The 16,971-nt window shown below is 37.6% G+C and overlaps 1 protein-coding gene across 3 annotated transcripts in view; it reads left to right on the top strand.

Annotated features, from left to right (window-relative positions):
- Positions 1 to 16,971, top strand: part of chchd6a (coiled-coil-helix-coiled-coil-helix domain containing 6a) — a 93,985-nt gene that overhangs the window by 40,265 nt on the left and 36,749 nt on the right. For all 3 annotated transcript variants that reach the window (XM_016283922.1, XM_016283924.1, XM_016283923.1), the window contains one exon: positions 6,478 to 6,548. In XM_016283922.1, the coding sequence (XP_016139408.1) occupies positions 6,478 to 6,548 (71 nt within the window). The remainder of the gene's footprint in view (positions 1 to 6,477; positions 6,549 to 16,971) is intronic.

Here is a 16,971-nt window from a genome sequence, read left to right as displayed (position 1 = left end):
TCTATTGTTCTGTCTGTCTGTCTATTGGTCTGTGTGGTTCTGTCTATCATTCTCTGTCTGTCTGTCTGTCTAGCATTCGATGATTGTTCTGTCTGTCTTTCTGCTGTTCATTAGTTTGTTCATTCATTCATTCATTCATGTCTATCAGTTGGTCTGTCTGTTAGTCATTTTGTCTGTTAGACATTTCATCTGTCTGCTGTTCTTTCTGTTTGTCTGTCTATTGTTCTGTCTGTATGCCTGTCTATATTAAGTTGTTTTTCTCATTTAAAAATTGGTTATAGGAAACTCTTTGCATTTCAGTTATTTTTAATTCTGCTTCCTTTCATTCAAATTCGAATTACAATCCTGCTGCTTGTTTGCTGTTTCAATTCAAAATCAATTCAAATTCAGGATGAATGGCGCACAGCCCTGATTTACAGTCTAACATTCGCTCTCAGACGGGCGGTATGGAAGCGGTTAACTAAATTTATGCCACAAGTATTCCGTCAGGACATGAGGGGGTGGTCCGCATTGTGTCAATCTCCGTCGCTGGCTCAGGGCAGACACAGGCTGTGAGGATTAATGGCGACCCAGTGCTAATTACTGTGCGATCATCATAAATAAACATTCTACATTGGGAGCCCCCCTCCCACCTATACACACACATACACACTGCTATCTCACATGCATTGAGCTTACAGACGAGCTATCGTCTGTCTAATAGCAAATAGGATCAACCCAGTGTGTCAGATGCCCCAGTATTTATATTTACCTCATTACAAGGAAGCGCCGTTTGCCAAAGGGATCAGAAGCTGGCAATAAAAGGCGCACAGAGTGTTTGCAGTCAGGCTTTACTTGCCGTGTGACACAGTCAGACCACGGGAGTGGGATAATGCAGGCAGTTGGCATGTCTGCTCAGACTGCTGTTACCCCAGCAGGGGGGTTGGGATGGGTTCGGAAGGGGGGTATCTTCATGACAGACCTCTGAGAGGTGTGGCGTATCCATCCCGCTTCTCCCGTTTCCCGTCGATGGCAGGTGCGGCTGAAGAAGTCTATCTCGGCAGCGCAGACGAGCCACCGCAGGAACGTTCTCCACGCCGCAAGTGGTGAATGCTTTTATCACAGCAAACGTTGCATTTTTTCCCCCCTTCTTTCTGAAGGTAGCACACATAATCGCCTAAAATCCATAAATTCTTCTAAAGACGGTGAGTTAGCAGCAATGAAAGCAAAAGCTGTAAACAGCAGCATTCCGCCACCGTTTTGAATTAACGCTGGTGCTCCCTAATCCCGCTAAAGCTTCTCCACTCATGTCTGCGTCCCGCTCTTAGCTGATTTGCACTCTCTAGACAAGAAAAAAAAATGAATAGAGCATAATATATAGGCTACAACAAGGTTTAATCTGGCCGCAGAGGAACATAACTGGGTTGCTTGATATAAAGAGACGTAATCCCCGAAAAAGAGCTTCCCACTTGCGCAATACGGAAATATCTGCTAAGTGTGTTATCTTTGTCAAGCTGGCAACCATATGTACGCGGTCTCTCTCCAATGTGGATAAACGCGCTTGCTTTCTGAAAACACTGGTAAGCTTGCAGTTTAGCGATCTCCGCTTAAATATTCTATTATCAGAAAAGTGTCATTCATCAAGTGTTCATTTATGAGAGAGAGAGAGAGAGAGAGAGAGGCTGTGTATATATGAATTACCACCGTTTTGCCGCGTTTGTCCATTAACAGTGAAGCTGTGGCTTTAATTCCTTTAGAAACAATGATGTTACCAGCTCCTTGTTGAGAAAGATAATGTAGCTCTTAAGCGATTAAACTATTTAGTTGATAAAATTGCAGGGCAGCGCTAAAAAGTTTGTTCCTGATTGTCTGAGTGCGGCCGCAACGTGATCTGTGTGAGTGACTGATTGTGTACACGTGTGCGTTAGATACAGAAGACCACATTAGTTTAGAACTTTTCTAATTTTTATGTGTGTTAATTAGGGCTGGGTATCGTTCAAAAATTTTCGATACCGATACCTTGACTTTGATACCGGTTCCTGAATGATACTTTTTTCCGATACCAATTTTATGAAATAAATTTGAACAAGATTACATTATCTAACAAAAAAACTTTGTTTTTATTTTTCAGCTTGTTGATGTTTATACAAACTCGAAGACTCATCTCCTGAGCCACTGCAAAAGGAACAAAATGTAACCAACACAATAAATCAGTGCAAAATAGTTTTAATAAAGCTCAAATGGTCTTCAGTTTACACATCTGTTAGGCTACATTTACACTAGTTAGTGTTTGTTTTAAAACCCAAGCAAACAAAAATATTTCTTAATCAGTGGAAACCGATACAGTGTTTTCTATCGGAATAAGCGCTTGCATTCAGTCAATAAAAATCGAATAGTTCTTAATTTGTTTGAGAACTGAGAAAGACCATTCCGTATAGTCGTGGCCACATAACCACCTCCGGGAGTGCATTATTTCTCTAATAATTTTAACGGCCTGGGGTCACAACCACACGTCAAGACATTGTTCAGATAATTTATTTCAAGCGCGGTGCAGCGCTGACAAGAAGTTTCTGTTTGCGTCTCCGCGTGTGTGCGCGAGTGCGTGTCTGTGAGAGAGACTGGGAGAAAGAAAGCGTGATTTCTGTAGCCTACATAAAAAAGGTGGAAGACATGGAAATAGTTTGTCATTTTTTACCCTATTGTTTGTTATATTTATTTGCTCAATGTCTTGAGCAATGCGTAAATCCGGCCCTGTTAGACGGCAATCGGAAGTTATTACAAACACTCGATGGTGGTTTAAAGTGAGTTTTGAGTAAAAGCGGAGTATAAAACTAATTTATTGTCTTATGTAGCATGATGCTACAGTTTGCATGAATGGTCACATAACACGCGCTTTCGGTCATGTAACGTTAGTATGAATGGACATCTGCATATGATCGGAACTCCACACAGCTCCCGCGCTACTCTCCAGTGGAAATTAATGACCGATCTGTCGCTTGTCGTTTGTCGGAGATAGTGGAAAGCCGACTTGAAACGCAGTGGAAACGCCAGTACGATGAGGATAGTTTTCATTTTAGAACATAAACGCACCAGTGTAAATGTAGCCTTACATCTAAGGGGGCGGGGACACATTCACACTACAGCCTCACGTGTGTGCCACTCTCTGGGTGTGTTCGACTTAACGCGGACCGACTGTGCAGACCGATCAATGTATTACAGTACCACGAGAGCTAAAGAGAGCAGACTGATCCGTGCGCTTTCGAATCGCTCTCGCGGGTGATCGATCTTCCTCTAGTCCCTAGTCGAACACACCGGCTAGTGCTGCAGGCTTATTGACTCACTGATGCTGATGAGATTAAACCCTTTGGTATCGAAATTTGGTACCGAACGACGAGACATTTTTCGATACTCGATGGTATCGAGGCAATTCGGTCGGTGCCTAAAAAGTATCGAACTCGATACCCAGCCCTAGTGTTAATTTGTGCAATGATAACCTACCAGCAATGTGAGTATGATTTTTTAAAATATATTAGAATGAGTACATTACAATATAAATGTATTAGAACTACATTATAATTTATGGGCTTAAAAAAAATATACAAACAATCAGAATACTGTACCTGCTGGGGAGTGCCCAATGTAAACATGAAACATATGCCATTTCCTATATTGTACTGTGGTACAGTTATGGAGGCCCTTCATTATGCAGTGGTCAACTGCCTGCTCTGCCAATAGTTAGAAATGGCACTATAGTATGCAGTGTTTAATAAATAGCTGTTTTACTAAATTCTGCTGAGGTTCAGTGCAGTCCTGTATCGTGATATGTATCGTATCGTGGCCTCTGTATCGTGATGCGTATCGTATCGTAACTTTGCTGGTGATACACAGCCCTAATATATATATACTATATCTGTATATACATACATGCATACATACATACACGGCTCTAAAATTGAAGGTTATTTTTGATAGTACAGTAACACGGGTTACGGTCTAGCATAATGGTTGGTTAATGCTTTGGGTCCATTGATTCCCCAGGGCTGATCCCTGTCTGTCACAGGAAGTGCTCGTCCTTGGGAGGAAGTCTTGCAGCAAATGCACCCTGCAGTGAAGCATAGCTGCCTCATACAGATTAAAATGCTGATTGGATTAGAAATGCAGCGGCTGTGACTGAAAGGCGAGGGTGTCACTGACGGGCAGTGCCAGGCAAAGAGGAGAATGACAAAGCAGGTGCCAGCTGCGTGATTATAGCGAACAAATCCCTTCCTGCTGCGATGCTACAGGAAGGGCCGCACTGCTGTAATGCATGCAAGGATGCAAGATGGGTTTTTCATTTCAGTAACCCTTATCTTTCCTCTCTATGCTCTCATTTAGAGTCACTTGTTCATTTCTAGCATAAATCCATGCAGTGTCAACTGCTAAATAGCGGCTGTGATGATGGTCAGATATCATTATCTTGCAATGAAGGCTTGGAAAATGTCATAAAGGCTTTGAAAGTATCCAAGGGCCCCATGTAAATCTCAACGGTTGCTTCAAGTCTGTGTTTTTCATTTACAAAATTAGGGTCCTAAGCTCACTGGCCCTGACAGGAGAGCGCTTGTTATTGAGGATTAGTTTTGTTTTACAGCATTAAGTGTTTCCCGCTGGCATGAAAATTACCCTGAATTGAAGATCTGTCAGGGATTGCTCCATGAAAGGATAAAGGGATTCAGGAAATGTATTTGGGTCAGTAATCTTGCAAGACTGCATCATACTCCGAACAGTTTTCACTCTTTATTTTGCATATGATACTGGATCCGCCCATATGCTGTTTAACACTTTCTACAGATTCAAGATGCACATAGAATGAGATTCAGTCCTTTGATGGTGTTGCTGGTGATGGAGAAATTTTATGAATACATTACCGCATGGCCGCCCACATTTACACATCAACAATGCCTATTCGATGTCCAAAAAACATTTACACATCAACAATGCCTATTCGATGTCCAAAAAAGTAGGCCCGCCCATAGTGAGTCGGTGGCTTGACGAATGCTGTTCTCTTTCTGGTGTTATTGTATTTCCTGTTGAAATGGGAACTCGGGGTGGGACAGTTTTTATTCTTAAAATTAAAGAGATAGTTTGCCAAGAAATGAACATTTGCTGTTAATTTGCTGACCTTCATGCCATCCAAAGATGTAGGTGACTTTTTTTCTTGAGTAGAACAGTAAAGAAGATTTTTAGCTGAAACCGTGGTTCTTGATGATTCATATAATGCAAGTCAGTGGCTGCATGCTTTTAAGAAAAAAGCACATCAATGAACTCAAAATGAATACCCGCTCCTGACAATATATTGAGGTCTTATGAAGCAAAATGACTGGTCTGTGCAAAAAACTAAACATTATTTACGACATTATTACCTGTAAGTTATATCACAGCCATGAAGCCAAATCAAGCTACTTACTAGTCAGTTGCAGGTAAGTGGCTTTCTCATTCTAGAAACATTTGATTTGAACAAAATTTTCTAATGTGCAGGAAGAGTCATCAATATTTTTGTTTCTGTAAAAGAAAGACTGTAAATTTCATTTCTTTAAGCCTCATGTGAAAGTGCTGTTTACGTAGTTACATGTTTTTTTTGCTGTTATGCTGCTGTTCCTTCAAGACAAAGAATCAGAGAGAGCATGCAAAATTATAAATAAATGACGAAATAATGACGACTTTGGAGGAAAAAAAACCAAATGACTTTAAAACATGTTTAGTTTCTTGCAGGTGTTGTAAATGGTTTTGTTTACCCATTGCATCTCAGTCTAAAACAGCTGTCCCCCACATTTGCTCTATAATACTGGTACTTAACGCCTCATTGGAAACCTTTAACTTTTTAATAGTAGTTGTCATCTTGATCATTCTTAAACTGCCAAACATTCTTCTACTGTATGAGAATTAGAAAGTCAAAAACAATTAACTGAATTTAAATAATTCAAGATACAGACAATGAAAAGTCTCTTGGTTGTTTGGATAAAATCAAGTGCTGTAGTTTTGCTCAACTTCATCATTCATTATTTGGCTCTTTTCTGTTTAATTTTTGTCTTGGAAGAGGGGAAATCAGAAATGTATACAAGAGTATTCAGGATCTTGATGTGACTCATACTTAAATGAATAATTGTTTTAATGGTTATAGAGCACTGAGATCTTGGTAAGTGCAAATATCAAACATTAGCAACTTCAAAAGTGCCATAATTGTCTTCTCATGATGCATTTTTCCTCTCTATGGCATTTAAAAAATACTTGCACTACAAAAGTTTGGAATCATTTTGAAATCTGTGTGTTTCTGAAAGAAGTTGATGCTTTTATATACACCAAAGTGTACAACACGAGGTTGCCAATAATTGTAAATAATGTTCTGTTCTATTCTATTCTAGAGCTCTGTGGTCATTGTATAATCCTCTTCTTGCATTCTAGCAGTCTGTTTATTCATTTATTTATATTCATTTGAAAGTTTATTGTTATTGTTTGTTTCAGAATGAGGAACGCTTCAAAATGTCCGCTGAACAGTTCCACACCGCTGCAACCAGGAGCGAAGCCAATATAAAGTAAGAAGAGATTACCGAATTGTCACTTATTTTAAATATTAAAAATGTTTGAATTGTAATTGAGCCTTGAATTGTGTTCAAGGCAGGATGTAGCATTAAAGAAGAACAAGCTAATTCTCTTACGTGTTTTTGTTGTTGTTTAATGATTAGCTATAAAAATTGGTCACCTGAATTTGAAGACTTAAAAGAGATTTCTTTAGTGAAAAGTGAACTGAGTTTCAGGTTCCAAGTTCAAAAAGTTGATGCAAACAGTTACTAAACAAACACGCCAGAAAATAAAAGCGGTTAGTTTGTTCCGGTTGATAACAGCCTCCTAATAACCTTGACTTTCTTGAATAGAGACGAGATTTTTTTTAGTGCCTTGAAGATGTTTCATTAAATTAATGATCATGTTGGCGGCAAGGTAAGCCTTTCTGCGGTCTTCTAGTTTACTCCCTGAAATAGTCTATAATTGATGATAGGGTCAAAAGTAAGGCACCGTCGTAGCCTTGCTCCGTTGCTTTCAAAGGAAGATGGCCTGGTTTCTATGGAGATAGGACATTTTTGTCCCTTCTCTGCAAATGGTAGAATGAACGTAAGTGCATGTGAAAGGAACAGAACATGCCAGGATGGACGGCCAGATTCTCATTAACGTAAATGCAACATCCGAGAAGCCCTCCCCACAAACATTGATTATTATTCTTTGCTATCAACTTTATGTTGTGGTTGCTATCTGTCTTTCTCCCACTTCTCTGAAGCCGGGAGTAGAATTGGTGAGGTTGAATTGCATTTGAGATTCATTAAAGACAATTTATTTTCTCCTATGCAGGAGACGGAGGCATTTTGTTCTCTCTGGGTTTGAATGAATCTCCAGTTGCTGTAATTAATGCAGATTGTTTGTAGCTCACCATGACCCCACCGCCGCCCAGAGCTGCTCGCCATTCACTGAGTCTGAGGATCTTTCACAATTTTTTAAATCACGTCTCTCTCCTAACCCCCTTTTTTCCCGTCTCCGCAACAGTATTCTACCTCTTTCTGGGCACTTTTTCTATCTGTAGCTTAACAGTGTCTGTTCACATTTCAGCCGTATGATATGACGACTGTCATAGCCTACCCTGGTCCCCCGGTAAGTTTGTTTATTTAATTAATTACTTTTAAATTAAATATTTTAAACACTAATACAAAAAGGAAAGAATAATGCATTGACTTGGGCATATAATAGGTCTCATTTTGACCATCTGACAATTGGAGGACAATAGAGTTATTAAAATACATACTCTTCTGAGTTTTCTAATGTAGTCTTTTGTTTGATTAAAATTAATTATAATTGATTTGCTGCGCACTCGCACACAGAACTGCAATGCAAGATTTTCATAAATGTATCATATTTTATTTCATGTCGTTGTAGTTCACATACAGTAAAAATCAAATGCCGTTTTACTGGTTTACGAATAAAGTCGTTTCTGTTTTGTCAATACCATGCATCAGTCGTGAAAATATAGATTTTTTTTATTTTTTATTATTATTATCTTGTAAGCATCACTGGCAGCCTACACAACAAAGAATCTGCAGTATTAATAAGCTTGGCTTGCCTGCCGCGTCTCTCCTGTTGAAAATGAACCGAGTTAAAAAAAAATGCGGTTGCCGCATATCGTTGCAGTACAGAAGGGACGAAAGGGGCGTTTCAGCGCCGCCCATACATTCGAAACAAATATTAAAGCACAATTTAATTTTTTACCCATGAACAAAAATCCAGCTACATTTGTTTTTCGTTTCTTAAAATGAAAATCAAACCGTTTCTCTTTGCCTTTTATTTCTTTTTAAGTAGAAAATCAAATGACCAAAAGATACACTGACCTGAAAACTGAAAATTTTTAATCGTATTTGTTTCTAGTATCTAAAAATAAACTACAGTTTAAAAGTTTGCTGTCAATAGGATTTTTAAAAAGAAATGAATACTTCTTAGCAAGGATGCATTAAATGGATCCATAGCAACAGTAAATATTTTTTTTTACAATTTTGCAGCATTTTTCCTTTCCAAATTTATTTGATTTCAAAGAAATACTGATCTTTTGAACTTTCTGTTCATCAAAGGGTCTTGAAAAAAATACATTTTCTACAAAAATTAAGCAGCACAACTATTTTCAACATTGATAATAAGAAATTTTCCTTTAGCAGAAAATCAGCATATTAGAATGATTTATGTGACACTGAAGACTGGAGTAATGGCTGCTGAAAATTCAGCTTAGGCACTACAGGAATACATCACATTTTGAAATATATTAAAATAAATAAAAAACAATTTTTTAAATGTTAATAATATTTCACAATACTATATTTTTGATCAAATAATGAAAAAGACTTCTTTCAAAATCATAAAAAAATCGTACTGACTAACTTTTTCAATGTTAGTGCATAATCTATCATATATTTTTTTTAAATTATAAATATTAATACAATTCTTTTGGTTAATATTAAAGTGGTTTTACTACCATAACATCCATGCTTCAAAAAAACATTTGACTTAAGAATACACAGCAATTTTAAACCGCTACAGACTCTGCATTACCAAGGGTAGATGCAATTTTTTAACCACTGCATGCTTTAAAAAGGCTTTTAGTGTATCATATAACCATTTACATGTTAACATTTTTCTGCCAAAACATTTGCTGATTTATTTTTCTTCTGAAATTTCTGTACATCCCTAGTATTGTCATAGTTTAATAGTCCTTCATTGTTTTGTCATTTTTCTAGAGAGCAAATTAACAACAACAAAAAAAGATTGTTAGCTAGTGAAGCATTAGCTAGCAGATTTAACTAGAATCCAGCAGTTTTTCTGTTTGATTGCATCCTGTTTTCATGATAACAGCAGTGTTTGATTAGTGGATGTCTTTATAGAAAATCCACATATATATACTATTTTTGATCAACCCCAGAGCGAGCGGTTGGTCTGCTTTGAATGGTTTTTACATAAAAATAATTTGCTCTATGGATATTTTTGAAAGCTATTTTCTTTTGGAACCCTTCTGTTATGTCTGGCTGTTCATCCAAACCCCCCACAGAACAAAGCACTGTGGGTACTTTTGTGCGTTAGCTAATTTTTTAGAAAGAAGGGCAATCATTCAAAACATTACAATACTGAATTCACCAGACGACTCTTAAAAATACATTTATGTTTGACAATACAAAAATAACACTTTTGACCGTTAAACCTGCAGATGGCTTGTGACTAATTCTCTCCCAGCATGCTTTGTGCTAGATTTAAAGAGGGATTTGGAACGATAATCTCACAAGGCCGTCCCAGTGTGTGAGGTATCGTGTAGCGCAGCAACACGCCATTGAGCTCAGATCGTCAGATCGAGTGTGCGTGATTTACGTGTGTAAGTGTTTGTGTTAGCTAGCTTCCTCCTCTGTCCCTCTTGAGTCTCACAGGTTTTGTACCAGCTGTCGGTGAGTGCCAGTCGTAGGTGCAATGATGGCAAAGAGGCGAGTTCTTTGAGGTTATACAAACGATGTTGGCACCTGGGTAATGAGCTTCCCCCTGGGGACGTCTCATCTGCCAATCAGAGCACAGAAGAACATCTGTACATGAGTACTTGAGTTTTGTGTGTCTTTGTTGGTAGTGTATGACCTTGTTCTTTGACTAAAACAGCTGAGCCGAAAGCAGACTAAAGCGTCTCTTTAAAGTCGACATGAAATGGTGTTCGCAACCCTTTTTACTTTTGTAATGAGATGTTTTTTTTTAAGTGAAACGAGAGGAAAAAAGTGGGCGTTTCGTGACAGAATAGAGCCAGATGGCTGGAATTGAAAGGTTGACATATAAGGAGACTTAAAGTCCAATGGAAAGTTGTTGCAGATTTTTTGATGAAAGATTCAGAAGTCTAAATTTTTCAAAATAACCAAATCAAATAAATCCTGTGGTTGGTGGAAAATGTTAGGGCCATTTTGAAAATTGCTGGAACCAGATTATCTCCACCCGCTGTCAAATAGGCCACTCCAGACTCGCCCACAAGTTTTTGTTAATGGGTGAAGATCCTTCTTTATGACCCTTATGTCAGAGTTCATTATCTCTAAAGAATATTTTGATGCACTGTGATGTCTTTTTAGTTTACTTTTATGAAAAGATTTTCAGACCAGCCTTTAAAGCGATAGTCCACCCATAAATGAAAATTCTGTCATTAAGTACTCACCCTCATGTCGTTCCAGACCTGTAAGACCTTCATTCATCTTCGGAACACAAATTAAGATATTTTTTTGATGAAATCCGAGTGCTTTCCTGTGGTTCAACCGTAATTTTATGTGGCTATGAGAATACTTTTTGTGCGCAAAGAAAACTAAAATACTATAATTCAACAGTTGAATGAAATCATTCGACACGCATTCACAAGAGTACCACGGTCACGACATAAACAGTTTGCTGTCTTTTGAGGGTCAGAAAGCTCAAAAATGTCTTAATTTGTGTTCCAAAGATGAACGAAGGTCTTACAGGTTTGGAATAACATGAGGGTGAGTAATTAATGACAGAATTTTCATTTTTGGGTGAACTGTCTCTTTAAAGTTTTTATTGAAGACAAACTTTTATAAATGTTTTTTTTTTATTTTTTACTTTTTTTGTTGTTTTATATTGTTTATTTATTTATTACTTGTTACTTATTTATTACTTTATTACTTTTCTATTTTTCACTTGGTTCTCGCCAGGAATATAGCTGTAATAGCTGGCATGGTGCTAAATTATTATCACTCAATCAGTTGAAATAACATTGAATTGTATACAAAAAGACCAGGGAAGGGAGTTAAAAAAATAAAAATGGGATCAGTTTTGATTTCCAGTGGAGTTAAAATTTGAAAGATTAGAAATTGCTAATCCCTTCTTTCCTAGTTTTTTTGCACTATCTTACATACAGTTTGTTCTGTTCATCCAATCCACTTGTTGGCAGTTATATTTCATAGAGCTTTAGCAAGCGTTTTTGCTTTTCTACCTGCGTGGAGCTGATGTTTTAATCCTGGTTTTAATCCCTGAGGGTAAGGCAGCCTCCAGACCCCCGACTCCTGGAGCATGACAAGGCCGGCGTTTAATCCCCACCCGCCTCATGAGCCTCGAGCGGTTCAGGATCCCTCTGTCGTTCGCCTCTCCAACACACGGAGCTGTGAGACAGCCACGGCCCCGCGGCCATCCTGCCCCATTCCCAAGCGAGGAGTGCGGTGGATCTGATAACTCAAATTGAAAACGCCTGCTGAGGAACTGCGATCCAGCCAAGGCGAACTACCGAACCTACAGGGCTGTTAAGAAACTCAGCTGGACCTGTCAGTCAGGAATATAGATTAGGCAGCGCAGATGAGGAGGGGTGGATCGGGTGCACCACAAGATGTTTGCTAATGCTGAGGTTCACTGCATGAAATTGTTGGTTATTCAAAGCCCACAAAGAAATGTCTGGGTCAAGTTTCATACCAAAGTCAAAGGAAAAACATTATATATAATATTTTTATTATTATTATATATAAAATTATATAATATACACACACTTATTTGGTATACCTGTTCAACTGCTCGGTAATGAAAATATCTAATCAGCCAGTCACATGGCAGCAACTCAATGCATTTAGGCATGTAGACGTGGTCAAGGTGATCTGCTGAAGCATCAGGATGCTGAAGAAAGGAAATTTAAGTGCTAGTGAAAAAAGTGAAAAAGACTGTGTCATGGTTGTTGGTGCCAGATGGACTGGTCTGAGTTAGGGATGCACCAAAATGAAAATTCTGGGCCGAAACCGAAAATTCTGGATGCACTTGGCCGAAAACTGAAACCGAAAATGCTTTGTAATGATTATTTATTATTTTTATTAAATAATATAAAGTAATTGTAAGACTTTTTAATTAAACTGTATAATTTTAATGATACTAAATTTTAAAAACACAAGCCAATAAAATAACCACACTTTTACTGAAAGTAACAATAAAACTGGACAGAATTTGTATTAATATTGGTAACACTTTTCATTAGTTAACATGAACTAGGAATGAACAATAGTTCTTCAGCATTTATTAATCTTAGTTAGTTAATTTCAACATTTACTAATGCATTATTAAAATCAACAGTTGTGCTTGTTAACGGTTAATGCACTCTGAATTAACATGAACTAACAGTGAACAACTATTATTAAAACTAACATTAAGAAAGATGAATAAATACTGTAATGTATTGTTCATTGTTTGTTCATGCTAGTTAACTAACAATAACTAGGTAATGGAACCTTGTTGTAAAGTGTTGCCTTAATATTAAATATCAATATAATAGTTTTATTCACGTCTATGTAACAGAATCAGATATAAGTTTTTTTTTTTTTTTTGGACTAGTTATCCAAATAATGTATAGTCCTAAGCTATTATTATCAGCATGTGAGCAGAGCATATAGCATCTCTGAAACCATAATTTTACCAGCATTGCCCAGTACAGCTGTACTACAGCATGTTTCAGCACAGTAGCACTACTGCAACAGGAACAAGTATACTACATAGAAATTTCCTGTCGGTGCGTTATTTGTGCAGACTTTGCTTTTCCGGTGAGCATGCGGTACACGAGCGGAACGCACATTCATAGAGTAATATTGAGTGGAGCATCAAACCACCCAGTGACGAGGAGAGTGAAACCTGCGCGCTGAACACTGCCGGGCAAGGCGGGCCATATATATTATTATATGTATATTTTCGGCTCGTATTTTTGGCCGTTTTTCTGCCGAAAATTCAGTGCATCCCTTGTATGAATATTTCAGAAACCGTTGATCTACAGGGGTTTTCATGCACAACCATCTCTAGGGTTTACAGACAATGGTCAAAAAAAAATATCCAGTGAGCGGCAGTTCAGTGGACGAAAATGTCGTCTTGATGTCGTCATGGTCAGAGGAGAATGGCCAGACTGGGTCGAGCTGATAGAAAGGCAACAGTAACTCAAGTAACTACTTGTCATAACCGAGACATGTAGAAGAGCATCTCTGAATGCACAAGATGTCGAACCTTGTCGCAGATGGGCTACAGCAGCAGAAGACCACATTGGGGGCTAGGGGTTGAATGACTTCAGATTTTTTTTAAATTCGACATTTATGTGATAAAAGTCGAGTCGACATCGATTAGTCACTGATGACTTCATTGATGAACAAATAAGCCTGAACCTGCCCACATGGCTATTTTTCATATAACAGCTCATATTTATCAGTTCTTTTGTCGTTGGGTCGTTATATTTTTCACAGATTTCTGCCTGTCCTAAATCAGATACAGATAAAGTAGCACTGTTAAGATTACATTAATATGAATGTAGAAAGCAATTGCATGTGTGAATGGCAGCATGGCAGCTGGCAGCATCTCTACTAATAGTGAAGCTGTGGGTTTTAGTTACTAAAATATATGCTAGAACTTCTCAGTTTCTAAGCTGTATTAAGAAATCACAGAACAGTGTTGCCAATACATTTCCACGCTACTGAATGATTCTGTGTCCGTGCGCGTGATGTACTGTCTGTAGTCTGTGTGTGTGTTAAAATGTAGCAGCACATTAGATTAGAACAGCGATTAACTTACCTGTACAATAAGCGGTTTAAAACGTACATTCTCCCATTCAATTTCGAGCATCCAGATGGTATAATCACACATGTCTTGTGGAGCGCTTTAGGAGTATGCATTTATTTGTCTTTTTAGCTGTCTGGAAACTGAGCGTAAATGTGGACTTCAAAGATTTCTTATCCTGTTGCCCCCTCTATAGGACCAGCGACTAGTCAACCTCAAGCTTAAAGCGTCATGGCAGAGCATTAAAGTTGACTAGCTGGTGCAACCCCTACTGGGTGCCACTTCTGTCAGGAGTGAAACCTGCGCGCTGAACACTGCCGGGCAAGGCGGGCCATATATATTATTATATGTATATTTTCGGCTCGTATTTTTGGCCGTTTTTCTGCCGAAAATTCAGTGCATCCCTTGTATGAATATTTCAGAAACCGTTGATCTACAGGGGTTTTCATGCACAACCATCTCTAGGGTTTACAGACAATGGTCAAAAAAAAATATCCAGTGAGCGGCAGTTCAGTGGACGAAAATGTCGTCTTGATGTCGTCATGGTCAGAGGAGAATGGCCAGACTGGGTCGAGCTGATAGAAAGGCAACAGTAACTCAAGTAACTACTTGTCATAACCGAGACATGTAGAAGAGCATCTCTGAATGCACAAGATGTCGAACCTTGTCGCAGATGGGCTACAGCAGCAGAAGACCACATTGGGGGCTAGGGGTTGAATGACTTCAGATTTTTTTTAAATTCGACATTTATGTGATAAAAGTCGAGTCGACATCGATTAGTCACTGATGACTTCATTAATGAACAAATAAGCCTGAACCTGCCCACATGGCTATTTTTCATATAACAGCTCATATTTATCAGTTCTTTTGTCGTTGGGTCGTTATATTTTTCACAGATTTCTGCCTGTTCTAAATCAGATACAGATAAAGTAGCACTGTTAAGATTACATTAATATGAATGTAGAAAGCAATTACATGTGTGAATGGCAGCATGGCAGCTGGCAGCATCTCTACTAATAGCGAAGCTGTGGGTTTTAGTTACTAAAATATATGCTAGAACTTCTCAGTTTCTAAGCTGTATTATTAAGAAATCATAGAACAGTGTTGCCAATACATTTCCACATTGTTCTTTTTTTCTTTTGCGATGGATGTTGTTTGCGGTCTCTCAGAGGAAAGGCCCTCATTAGAGGAGCTGTTGGCTGGAAGGGTGGGTGGAAGTGTGGGACGACTAGACTGTGGGTCATGAGTCTTGCTTTAGCACAGCCACAGTACAGTACATGTTTATAAGTCTTGTGCAGCCCAAATAAAAGCCAGCAGGGTTTTTTTCCCCCACAAGAAATATTTTTTCACATGTTCCAGAGGTTTCTGGTTTGAATTTTGATGATAATTATCTTGTGGCATTCTCTTCTCACCATGCTCTCCTCACTTCATTTATTCAGATGAATGAAGAACTTTATTTGACCATGATGAGTCATCGTCATCATGGGTAATTTATGTACTTCTTGCAGTTGCTTTGCTTTGAGAGTTTTGCATAGGAATTTTAGACTTTTATCTTAACTTTTTCTTCTGTAATTGGGGGTGATGTGGCCTAGTAAGATCTGAGCTTTAACTGAAAGTTTCCATCCCAAAAAAGATGGCTTGTGAAAGAATGTACATAATGAAAATTGCTGCTTTGTAATCATGTTTTCAATATATTCTTATTGCTGTACCATACTTAAATTAACATTAATATTAAGATACCAACATAAACCGCTTTAAAAAATATATATATGCAAAAAATTTAGCTTTGATCACAGGAATAAATTACATTTTAAAATACAGTATATTCAAATAGAAAGCAGTTATTTTAAATAGTATTACATTTAAATTGTAAAAAATGTTTCACAATACTACTGCTTTTGTTGTATTTTGAATCAAATAAATGCAGGCTTGGTGAGCAGAAGAGAATTCTTAAAAAAAACATTAAAAATCTTACTGTTCAAAAACTTTTTTTGGGAATTTACCCAAAAAATTTACCTTTCCTTATTTTTTGCTTGTTTCTCGCAATTCATATTATAAAATAATATTATTAAATTGTAAATAATATTAAATATAATTTTATATGTCAATAATATTAACATTGACATTCTTAATATTTTTTACTTTATTAATATTATGCAATATTAATAAAGACGGCAACAAAAATTTATAATTTTTTTTATTATTAAATATTTATTATTCATTACTTTTCATCTGAAATATGATACTTTTGGAGCTTTTATTACCAAATATTGATAAATGCTAGGGCTGGGTAAAAAATATCGATATCTCGATATTAATCTATTACGGAACAATATCGATTCTTAAATCCCCAGAATCGATTAGTCTAGCCTGTTTTCAGTTAATGGACGGAACATTGAAGGGCACTTCCCATCCAATAAATCGCAATAAGCATTGTGCTTTGGTGCTTTTAATATGAAACGAAGTCAGATTTCAATTTATGTCCATTGTATTGCAGTATTCAAACAATAAATGCCGTTTTGGCGCTGTTTAATGTGGAGTGACAGATCGCTGTAGCGCCTCAGTTCAACAGACTCAGCAGTGCGAGGTGCACGTGAACTGATCATCTCCACCACATTAATACCAGTTTCAGCACAAAACAAACACGACTAAACATCCGAAGGTAAGTTAAAAGAAAGAGAACAACTTTACAATCCATATCCTGTCTCATGTAATCGCTCAATCAGTGTTTCAGCCGTGCAAAGACGTCAATATAAAGTCTTGTAAACAATGTGTCAGGTAACGTCACATTTATCTCAAACAAACATATTCGGTGACCATAAACTCATTAGTCAGCCAGAAAAATAAACTTTAGAGAAGGGCATTTTGCTAAATATATGCACCATATAACAT

This window comes from Sinocyclocheilus grahami, unplaced genomic scaffold, assembly GCF_001515645.1.
Source record: "Sinocyclocheilus grahami isolate Dianchi unplaced genomic scaffold, SAMN03320097.WGS_v1.1 scaffold178.1, whole genome shotgun sequence".
Classification (NCBI taxonomy): Eukaryota; Metazoa; Chordata; class Actinopteri; order Cypriniformes; family Cyprinidae; genus Sinocyclocheilus; species Sinocyclocheilus grahami.
This window is presented reverse-complemented; position numbering and strand designations above follow the sequence as displayed.